The 20041-nt window shown below is 41.4% G+C and overlaps 1 protein-coding gene across 2 annotated transcripts in view; it reads right to left on the minus strand.

Annotated features, from left to right (window-relative positions):
- Positions 1 to 20041, minus strand: part of BDP1 (BDP1 general transcription factor IIIB subunit) — a 1097554-nt gene that overhangs the window by 725383 nt on the left and 352130 nt on the right. For both annotated transcript variants that reach the window (XM_069224223.1, XM_069224213.1), the window contains exon 19: positions 9559 to 9755. In XM_069224223.1, coding sequence (XP_069080324.1) covers positions 9559 to 9755 — 197 coding nt within the window. The remainder of the gene's footprint in view (positions 1 to 9558; positions 9756 to 20041) is intronic.

A 20041-nucleotide genomic window follows, 5' to 3' on the forward strand; every position in this document is an offset into this window, starting at 1 on the left:
GTTTTTCCCCCATTCCACATTCCCTTTGTCCTGTTGCGCGAGGTGCACTAAGGACACATCCCAACAATGTCCCATTAAAATCCAAAATTGTGTTGAAAAATGTGTTTTTCTGATTCAAGTCTGCCTGTTTCTGAAAGCTGGGAAAATGGTGATTTTAGCACTGCAAACCTTTTGTTGATGCCATTTACCAGGGGTCGGGGTGGGGGCTTGGGAGGGCTAGTTGGGAAGGGGGGACACTTCCTTCTTCTGCAGCCCTTTTTTCCCCATGTCAGCTGTATTTTGGCTAATTTCTAAGCTCCTCCAGGGGAACCCACAAAGTCTGGGTACCTATAGAATCCTTAGGATGTTGGAAAAAGGAAGGACGCAAATTTGGCCTGTACAGCTTATGTGGACAAAAGGTTATGAGGGCTTAAGCGCGAACTACTCCAAATAGCCAAAAAAGGCTCAGCACAGGACGGGGAAAAGGCCTGGCAGAGAACGGGTTACAAATGCACAAGGCAAGGCCTTACTGGGCCAAGGACAATTCAAAAAGCTACACTTCAGAAAGCTTGGCCTGAAGTGGGTCAATCTAGTGGGAGCCGCCCCAAGCCACAAACCTGTCTCAACAACAATCATACACAGATTTAGCTGCAGGACAACTGGCTGCCAAGATGACACTGGCAACTTCTGGAGGAACGTCAAACGCAGCCAACTCCACTGAGCAATCTCCAAGAATGGAGGTAGAAATTGCACAGGCTTGGCTGCAGGACTCTGCCCTGTTGATGTGACAGGAGATCTTACCTAAGGTGCAGCCTTATCGGAGAACAGATGCCGATGCCCTGGAGGTCAGGATACCACACTCCCCTTGCCAACTAGGTTGACTTGGGCCTGACTGTGCCTCTTCTTCAGAACTCGGGCAGGAAATATCTGATGAAAGGCATACAGGAGTCCAGAGTTTCAATCTAAGTAGAATATGTCTCTGAGTAAGAGACACCTTGGAAACTCCAACATGCAGTTGCATGATCTCAGTAGTGGCGAAAAGATGAAGCAAAGGTTCTCTCCATTCACAGAAGAGAAGAGCCTCTTGGTGTAACTACCATTCGTGATCCGCTAGGCAACGACAGCTGAGTTAGCCAACCCTGGTATTTAGAGATACTTCTCAATGGCGCGCTGAAAAATCCCCTGGTATTCCAGCTGCTTCCAGAGGTACAGAGTCAACGACCCCGCCCTGCTTTGCTTGTTGCAGTGTAACATGATGGTGGTGGTGTCTGACTAACAGCAGTTGAGCAGCTGCCACCACTGCAAATTTTTGTAGTCTCCTACGAAACCTAAAAGGAATCTGACTGTTCTATTCCTGCAGGGCCCACCGAGGCTTCCGATCCCACTGCAAGTGGCGTAGTTGATAAGCAGGATGCAGAAGACCAATAGGTCAAGAAGCACCAGAGTCACTCTCACTGAGACCCATGGCTGAAGCTGAAACATCAGGATCATAACCTGAATGTCCTGGACTCTCTGATCCAGAGGGAAGGCACAAAACACACTCTATCCCAGATAGCTTTGATGAAAGGAGGCCTCTGCAAAGGAGTAAAGTGTGACTTCAGCAGGTTGATAGTGTACCTCAACGCTATCAGGAGGTTTACCGATGTTGGGGGTGCTCCACGACTGGCTGTGCAAACCTGCCTTCAACAACCAGTCGCTCAGGTAGGTGAAGACTAGTATATCCGATCTCCGAAGGTTTGCTGCAACCACTGCCATCACCTTAATGAACACCCAAGGGGCAACAGTGAGGCTGAAAGAGAGAGCAGAAAACTGAGTACTTGTGGCCCACCTTGAATTGTTGGTAGCATCTGTGGGCGAACTGGACAGTGATTTGAAGAAGTTACTTACCTACAGTAATAATATATATATATATATATATGTTAAGGAGCCTCCACTACATGTCTTTCAAAGTCTCCTTCGAAACCTGAATGGAACCGGACAGATTGCCTTGGTGCTGAGTCCACAAAGACTTCCGAGCCAACTGCAGATTTCAAATGTGCCACCTGGTGTGGTCCAGAGCAGGATGCCGGAGGCCAAAAAGCCTCAGAGCCAATATCACTGAGACCCAGGCTGCAGGTCAAAACTTCCAAATCAATGCATGAATGTCCTGGACTCGTTGAGGCAGAAGGGTGGCTCAGAAAAGACAATAGCCAGGATGACTCAATAAAGTAGAGCCCAAAGTGAGAGAGTCGGATGTGACTTCAGTACACTGATGGAAAAAGCCAACAATTTCAACAGGTCAGCTGTCATCTCAAGGTGGTTTACAACCACTTGAGGTTAGCCAGCCTTCAACAACTACTCATAGAGATATGGGAACATTTGCATTCCAACCACCTGCTGATAAGCTGCGACCACCGCTATTACTTTTATGTACATGCAAGGTGCACTGGTCAGATCAAAAAGGAACACGAATACCTGAAAGGGCTCATTGCATACCTGAAACCGCAGATAACAGCTGTGTGACTGCCCAAAGGGGATGTGACAAAAGGTGTCCTGCAAGTTGAATGCCACCATCCTATCTCCTGGCTCCAAGACAGTCAGAACTTGGGCCAGGATGAGCATTTTGAACTTGTCTTTCTAAAGGAAAAGGATTTGAGGGTGAATATCTAGGACTGGACAGAACCTCGATCCTTGTTTGGCACCAGAAATTAATGGGAGTAGCAACCACTTATGCCCGCACCCTGTTTACTGCTTCTTTAAGGCAAGAAAGCCACAACCTCTCCTTGGAGTACAGACAAGTGGTCCTCTGGGAGGGGTTGCGGTGTGGGTGGCAATTCTAGACGAATAGAGAGAAAGGATAGGGGTAGCTATGTTCCATGATCTGGAGCACGCATTGGTCAGATGTGATGTTCTAGGTGATCATGTGCAGCCAAGGGCAAATTTTGCGGGGGCTGTGGAATGGGGCTGTAGGGGTGGGTAGAGCATTGACCCTGGGGACCTGGATGCTGGCAGCCTATTCTCCTGCTTCTACATTGAAAGGATTTGGAGGCTTGCTGTTGCTGGTGTCTCTCCTGGTAATCATGCCCAAAGCCTCAAAAAAGTTGAGTGGTCTGGGGAAACTGACAGGCAGGTGGAGCTAGGCATAGCCAGCAAGCTGTGGCCTTGCTCCCTTCAAAACGGTACAAGGCTGAGTCCACCTTTGCTCTAAACAGATGAGAACTGTTGAATGGCATGCCCATAAGGGACTGTTGGGCATCTGAAGCAAGGCATGAAAAGCTCATCCAGGCACGATGTCTTAGCACCAAACTGGTGCCAACTTGCCCTACCCAGACAGTTGGTCATATCCAGGACAAACCTGATGGTGTATTCGCTGTCTCCTGACTGTTCGAGATTAGTCGCTGTAATGTGACTTGAATGTCAACCGAAACAGCTGGCAAAACCTCTGTCAATCTGTCACACAGTACGCGTGAATACCATGTAAATACTGCCCAGGAGACAAGGCTGGCAGGCAAAGCATACGTTTTGTGAATATTTCCATTCACTCTGACTATTTAGCCAGAGGAATTATTGAGAAGGCATACAGGTTTAGATGGCATGGTGGATTTCTGCATTACTAAACTCTCCAGGGTGGGATGTTAAGGAAGAAAATCTTGATCTGTAAGAGCAGGTCTAGGCCACTTTGCCATTTGCCTACTGACCTGGAGAACCGATCCAGCCTTTGCCCAGGAGCCCACCGACACATCGGTCAATGCCTCACTGAAGTGCAGAGGAGGTTTCTGGTTTATTTGTGTGGGGATGAGGACTTCAGAAGGGACATCATTTTTGACTGCTGCAGTCTAAGACTTTTGCAGCTCTCCTGATAACTGTTGAAAATGAGGCGGAGTCCTCTGTTGCTACAGCAGGTTATGTTAGCACAGACCAATATTTGGGGATGTGTCAAGAGCCCCGGCGCCCTGTAGGTCTTCAAAAACACCCCCATTATCATAATAAGTTTCACCCTGATCATCATCGCCATGTGCTGTATAATTCGGTTGAATGGGCAAAATGTCGGGGGATATGTGGCGGATTTATATCTAAGTCCGGCATCTGTGAGGTCAGGCCCTGCATCAGGATCTTAACCATGTGGCATTCGGTCTCTGTGCCACAGGTGACATTGGGCGTAGAGACAGCCTCAGGAACTGGTAGAATGGGGGCGAGAGGCAGGGTTGGAAGTGGTTGTGAGCTGAATCCGAACAAGGGACAATCTTGGGTCGAGGTTGAGTGGAGCAGTCGGTGATGGGGAGGGATCCTCCTGCAGGAATTTGACTAGCATCTACCTTGGATTCATGGGGCTCGAAAGCGCTCCAGTGGAACCTGGTGAGGCACCAAATATTCTATCCATATCCTGGTGAAGCTCATGGAGCTGTTGTGGTATCGCTGTCCATTGCGGACTGAGCTAGCTCAGGACCAGTCGAAGTGTTGGAGATGTCTGGAGCACTGCACAACTCTGAATGATGAGAGTGTCAGAACGAAGGAACACCGTGCTTGGATTTTTAAAATGTTTTTTTGTGATTTTTTTAGACTTACCTGAGCCTGCGACATTGACAACCGGTCATGAACATGACTCTGTATTGAAAGAGAGTCTACACTTCTGATTTTGACCAAGATCGCATATTCGACTTCCTGAGATCAGCGATGGCAAGATTGGCCTCTCAATCCTGAATGGTCTTCCTTTTGGCACAGTAGTCGCACAGTTTTGGTGCTGAGGCACCCAAGACAGTCGCCATAGATGTTAGTAACCAAACTTTGTCACTTGCAGACATAACACAGTTTGACCCTGTTTGTTTTAGGGGGTGACAAACTGCACACCGTAGGATTTGTAAGAAAAAAAAATCTTTGTTAGGTTTGACAAGATTTTAAATCGTAGGATCACCGTCAGTAACTGTGAAAACAAACAATCTGACACCAGCGAGCGCATATCTATACAGGGGCCCGATGTTCTATCCTGGGTAGGATGGATCTGTTGTGGAGCCACAAGACACCACTCACCAAAGCGCGAGGAAACCGATTCAAAAGTTTAAAGATCCAGTCTGACACCTGTGGATATTCACTGCAATTAGAAGTATGTGGCAGAAAATAGAGTCCCGAAGGTCCAATGCCACCATTCAGAGGAGGTGAGACGTACGCTGCCACTGATGGCCTGGTCGTTGCCCGTTGGGCCCACAGCACTGACCTCAAATGCTGGGAGGCCTGTTGTACGGGTGGCAGAGCCTGACGCTTTTGATATGCTAAGTCCCAGGCATATCCCTGAAAAGGATGAATCTGTTGGGTGTTTTTTTTTTTTACTGATACCAAAAAGCCAAAAGAGCATGCATGGCTCGGCTCTCTTTAAAAAGCTTTAGGGACAAGTCCGCCTTCCGGCCAAAAGGCAGGTACTGCAAAGGGCATGTCCATTAGGGATGGCTGGATGCCCCCAGAGAAGTCTGCAGATCTCACCCATGAGTGATGGCTGAGCACTACACTTGGCCCAATACCACTTCCTATACAACTAGTGGTGTCTAGGCTCAAGTGGATGACTAATTTTGCCAGATCCCAGTCATCCTGGATGATTTGGGCCAAAAAAGTCCACAAGGCTTCTGGGACTGCCGGTAAGATTTCACTAACCAGGTCAGAGAGTGCGTGGGTGTAAAGTCAAAGACTTCCATACACTGAGACTCTGTCAGGAGTAGTTGAAAAGGCATTTAGGTTTACTCTGCTGGTGGACACCTGCACAGCCAAACTCTCAAGTGGTGGATGCTGGGTTAAAAAAATAAAATCAGGGTCATCTGGATCAGGTCTATCATGACATACAACCTGTTGACTGAACGGCAGGGTAGAACTTGGCTTTGCTGACAAGCATGTAAGAGCATCAGTGATAGCATCATTGAAAGGTAGAAGAGGTTCAGAAGGTGCAAGACCAGGCTGAGGACCTCAGTAAGCACTTCGGTTTTTATCCAACCCACTGGAATCTTGCATGTCCATGTGCCAGGTACTCCCATTATAGGATTCTCCTTCAGCGCCAAGTGCTGAAATCGATATTCAAGGGACCGGTACAGAGTTCCACATCAGATATTGAAGTCTGTAAAGACCGACACCAGTATGAAATCCAAAGTGGGTTCAATGGGAACAGACGGGGCAGAGGACAGATCTACCAGTAGTAACCCGACTGGAGGCCCCTGCAGATCCTTGATGCCCAGATGTAACACCAGAGGGAGGTGGAATTATGCAGACGATGTGTAGCATGGCCTCCTTAAAAGCTTCAATCTGCAACATCACTGATGGACCCAAAAAGTCAGGATGCTAAAGGAGCAAGTCTGGAATCAGCTCTTTGTTGGAAAGGGAGCAAGACCTAGAGGTTCAGCGACACCACTGAGCCTTCTCTGGAGATTGAGAGTGGTAGGACATGGTTGAGTGCCACTTGGACCCTGTGTTTCTTCTTAGGCTTCCCTAAAGACTTCGACAGTAATGAAGATATGTTGTGGGAATGACTTCAGGAGCATGTCCCCACTCTCAGCTTCGCCCAAAAAGTGGAGTTTTGCAATGTAGAGCTTAATCTCGGGTACTAAGGAGGCTTTAGAGTTCCTTTGGGTGCATTTGTTGCACATCCCGGAGTCATGTGCTGAACCTAAACACTACAAGAGCACCTTGTGGGGATCTGTCACAGACATCTGTCTTCGACAATCCCTACAAGGTTTAAACCCTTGCACATTGGATTTTTTTTTAAAGAAGAAGACATTTTCTTTAACAGATGAATAAAAGAGGAAAAGAGGAGCATAGCTACGATCCATGTCTGAAGGTGCAGAAAGGAAAACAAATGTCAGCACCCATGGGTGTTGCTTATATGCAGTTTCGCTCGTCACTTCCAGAATATAGTGGCATAGCTGAGTCACAGGAAGCAACCTACCATCACACAGGAGTGCTGCTTTGAGTTTCTGGATCCTGGGGATATTTACAAGGTGAAGTATCTGCAGTTAGATGCATCCATCAGAAAGAGTATTACCAAAGGTAAGTAACTTACTTTTCTGGTTCTCACATCAAAATGTGTACTTGAACTCCCACATGTACAACATGTCACAGCTAGCTGTATCTTCAAAATACACAAATTTTAATTAATGCCTGACAAACCTAAAGAACTGGATTGCTCTTCTGTAAAAGTATCACCTTTAAGACTGTCTGCATTTTACATAAGATTTTTCATCCAGCTCATCCCTCATACTTGACACAGTACTTTACTAGATACTCCCCTAACCAAAGCGTAAGATGTGAATCAGTCAAACATTTTATTGCTCCCTAATGTAAACTGACTAGATGGGGAAGAAAATCATTCAGTGTCCTTGTTAATAAACTACGGATCAGTCTTCTTTACACCAGGAAAAAACTCACTTCAGTAAATCTATAAAAATCGTGAAACTATGGTTGTATGATTAGGAATTATAGGAACTTTTTTTGTGTATGTGCCCTTTAACTTATCTCATCACCATGAGACTCCATTGCAACAGGTTAGATAAGACAGACAGACTGATGGGTAATCTCTTCTAACAATTCCCTTAAGGAGTTTAGAACGTCCCTAGAAACCTGGGTTATGCTGGCTCTGGGTTGTGGTAAATCTTGACTGACAGAGATAGAAATAGGCCTCGCTTTTCATCATACACTGAGGACATCCAGTGAATGTACAAGTGCTCAAGGAGCACCTCCAAACAATAAGCCCACATTTAATGAATGCCTTCACCCTCTTCATCTGGGAACTGCATCATGTCATCAGAATTGGTTTCCAAGGAATTTTAAAATGGGAGGTATGTCACCACAGAACTGGCCAATAAAACAGAACAAGAAGTTAGTGCTCGAGAAACTGTAGCCACAGCCAAGGAAAGAACTTTGGCAGAGGTTATTCTTCTGCTGGTCGATGAGAAAGTAGTCAACTGGGGTGAGGGGGGGGGGGGATCCAGTCAGGGTCAGAAAGTTGCTACTGGCAAGGCGGAAGTAGTAGTTTCTCTTAATCTCAGATTTGGTTCTCTGAGAGGGAGTCTTTGTTGTTAACAAGGCTATCATCAACAAGGCTGAAGTCTTCCACAAGAAGGTGGAGGTTGTTGCCAATGTAGATGTCTTCAAGAGGGACCTATCTGATAAGGAATTTGGGAATGGAGTAGGCACTGATTATGAAGGCTGTGCTCTTGTCACCAACAGTATATCTGGTGGTAGAGGGTTGCTTTGGTGCTTTAGTCAGACTGTGAGGCAAATGATCTGCCACTAGAGGGGGACAGTACTGCCAAAGAAGCCATGGTCAATTAAATATTGTTACTTCAATACTAATTATATGTCTTACCATGTTTGTAGCTTTTTAGCAGTTGAAGTAGAGAAGCATCCTGAATAGTCTATATGTGGGAGAATTAGGCACCCTCCCCCTCCACCTCCCAAAGGGAAAAATTTGTCATTTTTGCCAGTCTCTTGAAAGAACAAAAATCAGCTATCACAACCCTCTGGCATATCTCGCATTGCAGATAGTAAATACACAGTAGACATGATCAACTGCACAAATATTTCAGTCAACAGGTTTGCCATAGCTTGAGTAATAATGTTTGACTAGTCAAAGTTGGATGAAAAAGAGTAACTTCTCCTCTGGATCACCATCCCAGAGAGACTACTTTAAAGATTTATCTGATTACTGTAACTAAGAGCGATAAACCCCAGTTATAAAGGTAAAATGTAACAATCTGTCCTCACAATCTGCAGCAGGTGAGATGAACCCACATCAGTAGAAATTTCACTTTTGAAAAACAATTATAAAGTAGAAATGTTCCAAAAGAGAAGAGTGTACAGAATAAAATTCAATAACCTCTGGAGAGAGTAGAGAACATTGGGGAGTGGAACACAAACAATGCCCACAAACCCAAAGCACACACATAAATTTTCATTATGTTTTAACATTTTCATAGGCAATTCCCAGCCTGACTAACCAAATTAAAATAACTGAAGCTTGTGAGCCATGAAACAATAAATGTTGGAGAAGAGTATATCTTCCAATCCTTCATCACATTAATTGGTATGATAAGTAATGCTTTGAATAAAAAGTTGACATAGTTCTAATGAAACTAAAAGCAAACAATATTCTGCATCAAGGTAATGAAAATGTTTACACATATAGTCGAACAATGGTACTGACATGTTGCCCTATCACAGCAAGTCTCCCCACATCTTCGCCTCCTAAGTGAGGCACACACACCTGAATAAAATAAATCACCACATCCATCTTTGAAAGCAGTTGAAAATTATTTTACATGTTTTAGTAGAAATAAAACATGCAATCAGGAATAATGTGACTGAAATATGAATATGTATTCGAGTCCTTGTTAGAGTCAAATCTTTTCAGAATCATCTAAAAAATCAATTGGCAGTTATAAGTTTCTTGAATAACTGCCAACTACAACCACTGAACATTAAGTGAGCGATATTGCAGCGCATACTTAAATGTCCTTTCTGCAAAAATGGCATATTGTATTGCAAACACTGAATTATCTTCTCAAGTTACAGAAATAATGTATACAGGATACATAATAGCTTAGAATAAAATAGTGCACATCTCACCTGGTGGTTTCTGCCAAAGTTTGGGTTTTAACAAGCTCTAACTGAGGCTTTCTATCTGTAGTATCATCCACACATTCAAACGGACTTTGCAGGGAGGTAGAGGAGTTAAATTCTTGATGAAGGTTTATCTGGTAACAGGTTGAAGGGCTCTCTACTTTGGAACTCTTGCTGATTGATGGATCTTCCTCAAGTGGTAGCTGAAAAAACATTACCATCAAACATGTTGTATTATCACACAAAGTGAATGGGCCAACACTATAAAACAAGCATCACACAAGTGCTTTGCATTGTACGCATTTCACAGCACATTCATCACCACTTGTCAAATTCTGAAAAAAACAAGTCTTGAGGTACCATGAGACCCACCACTATTTTGAGCTTCATTACTATTTTGGTTTATTATCTGGCACTATGTATCATGTAAACTGTAACCCATTAGACATCCTACTTGCTGATTACAGATAACTCTTGGCCATCCTATCGGGTAGCAAGTGTCTTGCTATCAGTTTGATATTTATTACTACTGTAAAGCATAAGGCTTCATTCCTTTACCAGCAATAGTTATTAGTTTACTTCCACTGGCCCAGGACTTGCTTATATTTGTCTTTATGGAAGCCTTTCCCTGTTACCTTAGTTGTAGCAAAATGTGCAAAACATTAACATAAAGCTATAGGAAAATTAAGCTTATAAATTTCAGGTTCATGTTTTATCTGAAGAGCCATGTAATATAGTGGCAAAACACTTCTTTCTAAAGTAGTTTTACTAAAAGGTTAGGAATTTAAAAATAATTAAACTATGGGAATTGATTAAAATAACTGCTCCTTACAGGTATATGAAATCAAAAGCCAAACAACTGCACGAGATCGCATTGCTAAAATATGCATGCTCCAGAGACTCACCATTAGTAGTTCACCTGCTCTTACCCCATTCCAATCATTCATACCAAGAATTAAGTCTTTGATTTATACAGGCATATTTGGCAGCCACTACAAAGTATATCCTGCTAGATAAAAATAGTACTAATGGGCTGCACCCAAGCTTAACTAATATTAATGGTTTCCTAGAAATAGGAGCATATTATTATAATTTAAGAGTTGAGAGCCAATATTCACTAGAACCTTTGCAGTGGGAATACCAATGAAGTAGTGTACCTTCTGCAAGTGGTGTGAGCACCACATTAACACATAATGAGACACTTTCTGTTTTCCACAGCTTCATACATGTGAACAATAACCATATTTATGGAGCATACTCTATCTTGAGATGTCGCTTTCTCAATAAAAATGTACTGCTTTCTACACATGTGAGTGTCCACAGCAAAGGCAAAATTGGCTTATTTTATCAGCTTTCTAAGGGTAGTGGAGATAGTCTCCTAATTGCTATTAAGGTACACAGAATTTAAAGCAGATATCTTTTACAAAAGGGAAAAATTGTAAGTAATGGACTACTGGTTCTTCATCAGTATATTGCTCACTGAATCTTAAAAGAGAAGACCAATAGAGTTGGACTGGAGATAAGGCCAAAAAAGTAGTGGCCATAAAACCCTCCACTGATCTATGGCAGCAATTCCTATTTAAGCATAGTAAGAAGAGAGGTACAGATTGATGGAACTGTATCAACAATTTCACATCTCAGTATGCAATGTGAGCTTGTGCTGCAACACTGCACTACCCTCAAAATAAAGGCCCATAAATAGGGCAACAAAAGTATTGGAAAGAAACTTTACTTTGTAAATCGTTACAATTTCAAGAACAGAGTAATCATTTTTTTTCTAAATCTAGCCAGACCGACAGATGTCAAAGCAGAAAACATTCTTGCATTTATATGTTTAGCCATTAGGCTGCAGAGGAGATTCTGAACCACTGACAGTGAAAGTGCTCTAAACGAAGGCTGTTAAAGGGCACTCTATTGCCTCATGCCAGCAGCAAGAAATTTACATTTTGGCTCATTTATTTGATCAGTAACTTATCTTGCAGAATGTTTTAAACCAGGCTGTATTCTATATGAGTAATGCAATAGAAAGAAGCAAGAAGGCCAAGCTGTTGTGAACACTGTCAAGTCACGTTTAGGCCATCTTTATTTTTACTATGCGTCTGCTTGCAGATTCTTCGCTGTCTTTCAGTAGAAAGTGAAAAAGTTTTAGGCACCCAAAAAAGGTATTAGTATCACGAATGCCTCCTATCGAGGCTGACATTTTATTGTTTTCATTATGGGCATTTACTGTAGAAACTGGCATGTTTTATTGTTTTTAGTTATAGCAGCATATAATCTACATGTGAATCGAGGTGACACATCTACTGACATAGTTCTTTAGTCTTGTCGATGCTTGCGTCTGCACGTACTGCTTTGTTTTATAAATATGGGATAAAATCATCAGTGATTAGATACTATAAGAACCCAGGTGTCTGACCATAATATGAGGAGGCTTCGCACTATCACTCCAGAGGTCAGGCCGGTTTGCAGGGACAACCAACCTTTGTCTGAGGCAGCTCCATGAGCGGTGCAGACAACTGCAGCCTAGCACTAGTTATGATTCCCAGGCAAAAGCTGTTATTGAGCATTGCTAAACACATATTTTTTACTGAGAGAATGTATATTCTGCGGTACATCTTAAGAAAATCGATGTATAGGACTGTTATGTATAGCTTCTGCTAAAATTTAGCATAGCACTTACAGGTAGCTTAAGGGTGTTAGGATGCCAGGAACTTGCTAACTATGTTAGAAATGTTCATATTGTTTTCACTGGCCATGTCATGCATTGCTACATTTATTTTCTCAGTCTGTGTGATTACCATTCATATTTTATTCACGACACCAAGGTTTTAAAATAAACATTTTAAAGTACACTCTCAGTTTCAAAGTGCTATTGTGAGTGTGTTTTTCATTTACAAAAGAGGGTCTTGAGTTCGAATGTGTCCCTGAACTCATCTAGAAGGATTGTTTGTGACCTGAAAAGACATCCTGCACAGTATTGCTTAGTGGCTTGTGTACAGGTTGCAGTCCAAATGAATTTCTAATTTGTATTGTTGCACTGAACTAAGTCCTTAAATCAGGCGGTTAGAAATCCAACCCTTGTGGTTCTGGGAGGCGTGGGGCCCAGATCGCAACAAAGCAATATCCATCAAAGGGCCATGTCATCAATGTGACAGTAGGTCACTTAATTCAAAGTGCCTTTCCTCTGTCAGGGTCACAATTTGGGAGAGGGGCATTTGATCCTCAAACATTATGTTCAGATTAAACACTTCTGCACCCAACCAAACTGAACACAGTGAAAAGAATGCATGCTCGAACCACTTAACAGAAGGTATTTCTGTTTTACTGCCAGTCACAAAAAGCAGCTTTATCACATTCAGGACTGGATCAAGGTAAAATACTATGTAACAACTATTCCATTTGATACATGATCATAAAGGTAAGGAGAATTTAAATATAATCGGCATACATCTGATACAAGGGGTCATGACTCTCGCTGACTTGGGCCAACAGAACCGCACAAAGCATAAGATCAGGAATTGGGGAACCTTCAATCTGGTTAATTTGACCTGATGCCTCAGCACTACTGAATAGATTTTACTAAGGCCAGGATAGTACTGGACATATTTATCCGATGTCGCAAACGATAAATGCATTTCATGGAGTGTTAAGAGCAGCTCATATTAAAATGAATAACATTTTAGATTGATACAAAACAGGTAACAGCTGTTCTTGAGCAATCACTAGAATTGTTTCATCCTTTATAGTTGAAACTATGACTGTTTTCCTTCTAATGTTGATATTCAGTAGATAATAGTCATTAACAGACTGCTGGTAAAAACAGCAGAATAGAGACGTGGCAATGACTGGTCATTCTACTGACATAATTATTAGATTGTAACAAATAGCATTACAATGACTTGCTTCTGCTTATTGGGACAGTCATTGATCCCAGCTAGACGTCGAAGCAGTGCTGCAGCAGTTACCCTACGTAACCTTGAGGTTGGGCAGATAAACTGGTGAGTGAAAGGGGTATGGGTTGCTCTCAGCTGCATCAAAGAGGGCAGGAGTGATTGTAAAGTTACAGATTTAAACTGGGCAGTCTCGATTTGTAAGCATCAGCAGGAGTCATTATTAGAAGATTTTCAACATGGTTCATTGAATTGCATCAATATTCTGAAAGGTGATTTGCACCTCATGAGCAGTGAGGGTTGTGGAACAATCAGTTGTGCCCCCTGTCAGCTCTAAGTAGCTATAAACAATGGTAATGGAGGATTATCAATCCAATCTGCTATGTTGAACCAGAAGCCCTTTGAACCACTGATTTTTGGAATATCAATTTTCCACGGATATTTTATGATTGGGAGTGCTACATTTAATCCACCATTTTTCAATATGTGTGACATTCCTATGTAACCAGAAAAGTAATACAAACATAAATTTTCACTTTTGGAGGTGTGAGGCTTCACTTCAGTGGACTATTGTATCCAGAATTCAAGTACGATAAGATGTAATTAAAATCACAGCACCTGGATGACTGCTCTTGCAGTGAGCCATAACGCAGGATTCAATCTATAGCCAATTCACTTTAAATAACTTTTAATAGGATAACATACCATGTTCTTGGAAGATTTAATATTCCATGGGAGGTAGATATTAAAACCAATTATTATGTGGTCTGCCAATACCTGCTCTTCGATTGTTAGATCCACAACTAACGCTCAGTTTATTAGGTGTGGGACTTATTACCCAATGTTAAATTAACATTGTTTCATGGAATCCATAAAATCTAATTATGTGGTAACCAACCTCTCTGTTTGGAAACCTGTACATCCCACAAAAATAGTGTGACAAAAAGGGCATTCAAATACTATTGAACAATCCTAAAACCAGACAAGCAGTAATTCACAGCCATTGCGAATTGTTTACGACACGACATTAACCACACTTCACATATCTAAATGTATTAATAAAGTTTTACAGACCTCAGACCAGGTACACAAGGGTGCAATTACTAATCATCCAAATTTCAGGTCAAAAGAGTTCCCACAAAATTAAGGATAATTCAGGTTATAAAACAGACATGAAGAAGTGTACAATTCAGACAGAAGGGATTCTCAGCATGAGGTTTGAAGTTGCAGATAACAATAGCCAAGTTTAACAAACAGATCAGGTATGCTAAAATCTTACATGCAGTCAAAGGAAACAAACACAGGTATTTGTCTGAGTTAAAGAGGTAGAGAAAGCAGTCTACTTAGCTTCCATAAGCATGGGGTTTTGAACCACAGGTGATCTTTACTGCACAGTGTGCATTCACCACAGGATCATTAACTTACTTGCTAGACAGTTGGGATTATTAACATGGGACGCTTTGTAGATCAGTCAGGCAATACTTCAGATAACATGACTTTCAAAGAGAGACAGTTTAGAGAGTTTTATACTATTGTAACGTAATCCTATTGAAGAGCACTAGAGACCAACCTCGCAGTAGCTTTCAGGGAGGACCCTAGGGTAATAATCAGGTAAATGAGAGAAGTCACCAAGGAGACATACCTAATTGCTTGGCCCATTAATTTGAAATCCTGTTCTGGAAATAGGTATTTCAAGTTAAAGAGGAGATGTAGCTGCAAAGGTGCACCTCCAGCAATATATCTATCATGGTGGCGCTTACCATCAAACATAAAACCAAGAAATTTGGATTCTTGAACAACGGCAGAGGATAATCCTAAGAATGTGAGATGTGCTAGCCTTGTCTATAAAGAAAGTGGGGATGGAGAAGCAGAAAGAAGAACGGTTTTGGGGGTTAAGCTTAACCTGGTGCAGCTATCCCTTGGGGGTTTTTCACTCTAAGAGCTAGTGGATTCATGTTATTGCCAAAGGAGATTTTGATATATAGCGGAGTATTGTCAGAATATTGGTGAACTACAACACCCAGATCCTCTATACCCTCTCCTAATTTCTTGATATGAAGACTGAACAATGTTGGAAAACATATAAATCCCTGTGAACACTAAAAAGTGTTTAAATGGTGGAGATTGTTTCTCCAGTTTTTATGAACTCGGAGTGATTTAGTATGATTCACATTCATTCAGTACATTAAACCCTTTACATTTTTCCAAAGTGTCCAGAGGAACACTGTGGTGAACTGTATTGAAGGCTACTGACATATGAAGTAGCATTATGTAGCAAGCCTCTCACTGCATGAAAATTGTCAGAGCGTCATCTAAGGTCAGAATGGTAGCCCTGTTTCAAGCTGGGTTATTTTAAATGCTTTTTGAGAGGTTATGCACTTTTCAATGGTTCAGCAATGAAGTTGAGGGTTGATAGTTGTATAGTTAATTGGGGTCAGCATTAGCTTTTTCAGGAGAGACTTATCTTGATCCACAGAGGAGAATCCGGAAATAAAACATGGGTGGAAGAGAGAGACGTTAATGAAGCTTGCTCAGTATGGATGTAGGCATTGGGCTGTATTTTAAGCTAAAATGGCTAGGATCTGAAGAATAGGCAGAGAGCCGTGGGGTCTGTGAGTTGTAGTGTGGTTATCAGTGCTAATTACATCAAATTTGCCTAATTAGGGGGCTTTTGTTGGCATATCTTGAAGGAGTAGTTGCTTGTCTGATCATTTTTATGTAGTCTTATGGCATCAGCAATCTGAGATCTTTTTATTTTTTTGTATTATCTTAAGACATTATACTGGGTGGTTAATGCATGAGGGATTGACTGAAGCCACCAGCAAGTGTATAAGGTTAACATATTTTTCAGTACTTAAATTATTAATTTGTGTCATTTTTGTAGGTATTTTTGATGTACAGCTGAGTACTGGTGCACCGCTCAGACAAACAAGGGTAGGGTGTGGTGTGGTAAAGTGATCGTTGGTCGCCTGACCATCTTGACAGCTTTTTTGTGGTGATTCACGTGAAGCGAAGTCCAAGTTTTTATTTCATTTTCTCTTGGTATCACACAGCGTGGCTAGTGAGTGAGGTAAAGTTGTTAACACCTTTAGAGGTCCATTTCATTTTTTCTTTCAGAATTTGGATTTGCAGATAAAGAGCTGAGATTTTAGTTTTAGAGGAAAAACAGGACATTCTCATGACGAATAATTCACAGGGTTCTCCGGTAGTGAAACGTCATGCTGTTCACATTCTTACAATTGCCACAGAGAGCAAGATGTCAGCTTACTGTGATGCTAATATCGTCAACATCTAAGCTTTTGATTTAAGGCATCAAGAAGATCGTTTGTTTGGTTGAGCCATTATAATCTGCTTGTTAATTAATTTGGTAAAATAGATTTGTAGGCAATCAAACTAATCAAATCAGACTCTGAGATAATTAGATGCAAGTTAGAACCTTTGGCATGTTCAGGATTGGGGCAGGGCTTTAATATGGACATCTCCAGAATGTGATAGGAGAATCAAGCTACAAGAGGGTCAGTGTAGTCATCCCAGTGGACATCAATATCTGCCAGAAAGATACTAGTTAGAGACAGCAGAAGTTAAATGGAGGTGCTCTATGTTTTTTTCTAGCTTAGCATCAACTAGGGCTGGCAGATATTAGTGTATTTCTAATGCCAGCTGTTATGTAATGGAAAGGAGTAAAGCTTTGATGGATTATCTGCCTACATTCTAGGAGATTGATGGGGCACAGCTAAATCACCTTGAGTTCTGTGTTCATGGTCTAAGCAACTGATAGACCAACCTCCAGGTGAGATGAATTCCATGATGGAATGGGGAGGACAGTTTTCTTAATCAAAACAAGGAAGAAGCAAAGAGACTAGGATACAGACAGGAAAAATAATCAGTCCATACAAAACGTTCCTGCTCTAGCACACTGCATTATACTCTATATTCATAACCCTTTGCCCATTTTTCACACTACATGCTTTCAAGAAAGACCCACATATAGGGTCTTACTGGCTCTCAAGGTATTTGTATAAGCTCACAATGTTATCTGTGAGACGTTTGCCAGTTTCAGAACGGTGAAACGATATGGGAATACATGATGTGTTGCTTAAATGTGATGGGCCCTCTAATCAAGGAGGAGGTGGGCGCTTCATAAATGGCACAGATTTTAAATATGCTGTTTTGCTACTGGGTTGTTTATAGCGAGCGCATCAGGAACCTACAGGGGTATGGGCACACAGGCATGTTGGTAATAGCAATGAATTGGGCTGTGGCTCAATTCTCGAGAAGTTTGCACTCTTCAACATGGCATTATTTTGGAAGAGTAAGTGATATGATTTTTATGGAGGCATGACCATATAGAAGGGGATTGTTGGTTAATTATTGGATATGATGGTACATCTCAGTTAACAAGAATAATCTGCATGTGATCACAAATTAGATTTTGAGTTGTTTGAGTCTATGTTTTGTGTTTATGGTATTTATACACAGAGTTTTTTTTAACTAGTATTGTGAATGATAAGCATGTTGTTATACAAACCACCTATTTAAAAAGAAAGACAGTTGCTTTCCGCATTACAGAGATGCAAGTCTAGTGGGGTATTTAGTAAGTGCAGCAATTTTATATTCCGTGATTATTGCATTTATCTTTGACTGCTTGTTTAGCATGGACCAAGGGGGATCGGGTTACATTTCTTATGAAAATTCACTTACTGTCAGTTATCAGTACTGAACATACATAAGAATGGACAGTTCACATTGGCACTGTTGTTGACAGTTGTAGAGTATATACTAATGCTCTGGTGAACTGCATGGAATAAACATCACCCTGTGATGGGGATTTTAGAAAGTAACGTCTTTTTGATTTAGGAAGTATTTGTGAATAAAATTATCTGCTCTGTTTTAGAAATTAATGTGCAAATTAGAATGCTGGAATGATGCCTAGAAATGACAAGTGATGTTCATTCTGGAGCTTTTCTACAATATTTTGTACGTAAAACAACAAACAAATTTAAATCACCTTTTGATTTGGTATACTAGTTTGAAGAGTTAGTCCATTCCGAAAAAAAAAAGTGAATTGTGATGGTATAAAAATGTAATAAAAACAGGCACTTTGTGCAATATGCAGTAGATTATTAAGAGGTATATGTTAATTAATGAGATTTGGGGATCGTCACATGATTGGGTTATTTAGGTATAAACTCCGTTACTGTATAGTTAGGTGATGGTTTGGAACATATTACACTGATTCAGCCCTCAAGCGATATGATTCACTTGCTATCTGAATATATCTGATGGTGTTTTTTTGGGTGATTGTGTTTTTTCGTATGGTTTTTATTGTAACTAGATTTTGTATATGTGTTTACAGCCCGGTCAAATCCTTTGTTATGGACAAAATGCGTTGGCTGGGCTAACATCCATTATGATCACAAGTTAAGAGAACACAGAAGAATCAAAGATTGGATAATGCATCTATCTTTGATGGCCTTTTTACAATTATTCGCTGGACTGAATGTGGACATTTGTATGATCATCATAATATAATATAATGTGTTAAATTTAGAAGCTACAGGATACAATATTTTTTTATTTTTAGGTTGCGCTCTCGCTTGTTGGTTTAAGTACAAGGATACTGGAAAAGCCACCGTCTGGTTAAGCGGAGTGTATTCCAGGTGCTATTTATTATAATAATGAACAGAAGTGATTAACATGCTGTAAAAATAGATAGGAGGCACCTCACTTAAGCAACCAAGATGCCAATAGTGGACATTTATTCCAGTGGAATGGCCTTGTCATCGCAGAAGGGACATCTTAAGGATTTCAAGGGTCCTGGCCAAACATATTTTGAAGTCCCCTTTCCTTTCTGTAACAGCGTTGAATTTATGAACTAATTTAAACTTTTTCATGCCCTCTTCGGCCAGGTCATTGGCAGAGTAAGCTATTTCACATATGTGAGGTACAGGGTTGATATGAAAGACATTATTTTTAAGAATGCTGCATGGTGTTGAAAAACAACCATTTCTCTGCCAAATGTCTAAAACAAATTCCAACATATCACCCACATTAAACATAAACTAAAGAAAAATGATACTTAAAAACCATCAGGGCGAGAACTGAGCTAGCTCTACCAGGGGGCCTCCTGAAAGGGTGGGGCCCTGGGCCAGGACCCACATTGCCCATGCCTTAAAACTTATCAGCGTCATAGGTCTATTCCTATGCATGCAGGGATAAAAAGATGTCAATCTAACCTATAATTAACCCTGTCTAATAGCTAGAGAGCGCTACCGGTAACAGCCAGTGTTATGTCTCTTAGTCATGTCACATACCTGCTTAGTTGTTAGTCCTATGTTCATAAAGCCATCCAAAATATTCTCTTGTCTTGCAATGGTTTAAATGTGTCCCAGGGACCATTCATTCTTTACTACATATGGTAACTAGGCGCATGGTTGGTACATGTACAATCTGAATGTAATGTCTGACAGGTTTCTTATCTGTAACTCTAGTTATTTTTTAAGGAATCTCAACTGAAATCATACACACTGAATGGTTCTGTCCATCTGCATGTTCATGGAGCATGGAGGAGGGCGAGGAGCACCAAGAAGCTGCAGGAC

This window comes from Pleurodeles waltl, chromosome 1_1 (assembly GCF_031143425.1).
Source record: "Pleurodeles waltl isolate 20211129_DDA chromosome 1_1, aPleWal1.hap1.20221129, whole genome shotgun sequence".
Lineage (NCBI taxonomy): Eukaryota > Metazoa > Chordata > Amphibia > Caudata > Salamandridae > Pleurodeles > Pleurodeles waltl.